The 1,657-nt window shown below is 38.7% G+C and overlaps 1 protein-coding gene across 1 annotated transcript; it reads right to left on the bottom strand.

The window, feature by feature from the left end:
• Positions 1-414: 414 nt before the first annotated feature.
• LOC124891669 (protein-tyrosine-phosphatase MKP1-like) lies at positions 415-1,259 on the bottom strand. The gene is made up of 2 exons (XM_047403369.1): positions 1,254-1,259; positions 415-1,155 (listed from the first exon to the last, which is right to left on the bottom strand). The coding sequence occupies exons 1-2, from the start codon at positions 1,257-1,259 to the stop codon at positions 415-417; spliced, it is 747 nt and encodes a 248-aa protein (XP_047259325.1).
• Between the last annotated feature and the right edge of the window lie 398 nt (positions 1,260-1,657).

The raw sequence follows: 1,657 nt of genomic DNA on the forward strand, positions 1-1,657 counted from the left end.
TTTTACTTGAGAAATGTGGATGCCCGAAGAAGGCATTTGAGAGTAAGGGTCAAGAGAATCAGTAGATCATTCAGACAGAGTTGCAGAGACAAGTGGTGAGCCTTCTATGTTTTGGAAGGTCTTATGTCCTGCAGTCCTTTTATCTTATATTGAGTTTTGGGGTCTACTGGGGGCCTTGTCCCAGTTTATGTACGGTTACTTAACTCAGTCATTTGTTAGAGATTTTTTCAGACAGTTGTTTAGAGGTTACTTAATGTTGGAGGAACCTTATCTCCCTATTATTGTTTCTTTTCATATTTATGACCATGTTTCCGAATTATTTTTTTTCTTCCGCATTACTTTGATCATATGAATTAGGTGCATGATTAACAGAAAGATAGGGGTGTTTTGGGCCTCCATGGTTCGAAATGCTCGTCACGGCCAGGCCCTGGTTCTGGTCGTGACAGCTTCACTCTTTCTACCAATCCAAACATATATTGATGAGGGTATATGTATAATAAATGCACCTTTGGAATCTAATGTTGACGGAGAAGGATCATTTAACATTTTCGGAATGAGATGCAAAAGATCGTATGGTGAATGAGGCGCGACTCTATACATCCTTAATAATGAACTTGGACTCAAAGGGAAAGCATGAACCTTTTTTTGGCATTGTAACAACTGACAAGCAAAACCAATATTTGGATCTGCGATGCCCCTTGCTGACTTTACGCACTCAAATGCATCATCAAAACTTTGTCCTTCTCTCCACATAATATAACCGATAACCAAAGAGGTTGACCGAGAGACCCCTTGGTAGCAATGTACAAAAACCCTTCCATGTTGCTCCCTGACTTCTTCAAAGTAGTCAAAAACATCATAGAGAATGCTAGTAATATCTTCTGACGGGCTATCTTGCAACCACAAAGTCCAATATATGAAATCACACTTGAAATACTTGGGGCATACGAAATCCACACAGTTAAGAACATGAGTAATCCCATTTTGGTTTGGTATATCCTTATCTTTTGCAACTGCATCCCCACCAAGAAAGACATGTTCAGCCACTTTTGAACGCACTTTATCGAAGAAAGCAATCTTTTCTCTTCTCACAAGCCCGGCATTAATCTCTGGGTTTTTATGTATGTTTGATAGATCCAGGTTAAGTGTAAGACCCTGTAAAAAATCACACGTCAAATTCAGCTCGTAAAGCTCCATGAGAGATTCCAACACTTAGAAAGTTTTTTTGCTAAGTGTTCAAGTTCAACACTTACTGTCATTTTAGACATCCTAACTTCGGGGATTTATCTGATGACCTTCCCGACCTCCGTTTTTAGATTTTCAAGTTGCGTTGCAATGAGGAAAGTCCCTAGTATGTATTGGACACATTCCGGGCACATTTTGGGCATATTTCAGTGGCTAACTCACTGGTTTGAAATGCTCCCGCATTTCGGGCGCATTTCAGGTCAAAAGTTTTAGTCAACTTCAAACTATCATAACTTCCTGCATATAATGAACTGTGAGAGCTGATATATATAAATAGAAAGATCTTTGAGTATTCTTTCCAATGCAATTTGTTTCATCCAATTTAAACATTATAATAAAAAGTTATGATCAATTTACTTCATCCTATCAGCCTGAAAACAACAGAGGACAGATGCGTCTTTCTCTCTTTCTC

The sequence above is a fragment of the Capsicum annuum genome, unplaced genomic scaffold, assembly GCF_002878395.1.
Source record: "Capsicum annuum cultivar UCD-10X-F1 unplaced genomic scaffold, UCD10Xv1.1 ctg3962, whole genome shotgun sequence".
Classification (NCBI taxonomy): Eukaryota; Viridiplantae; Streptophyta; class Magnoliopsida; order Solanales; family Solanaceae; genus Capsicum; species Capsicum annuum.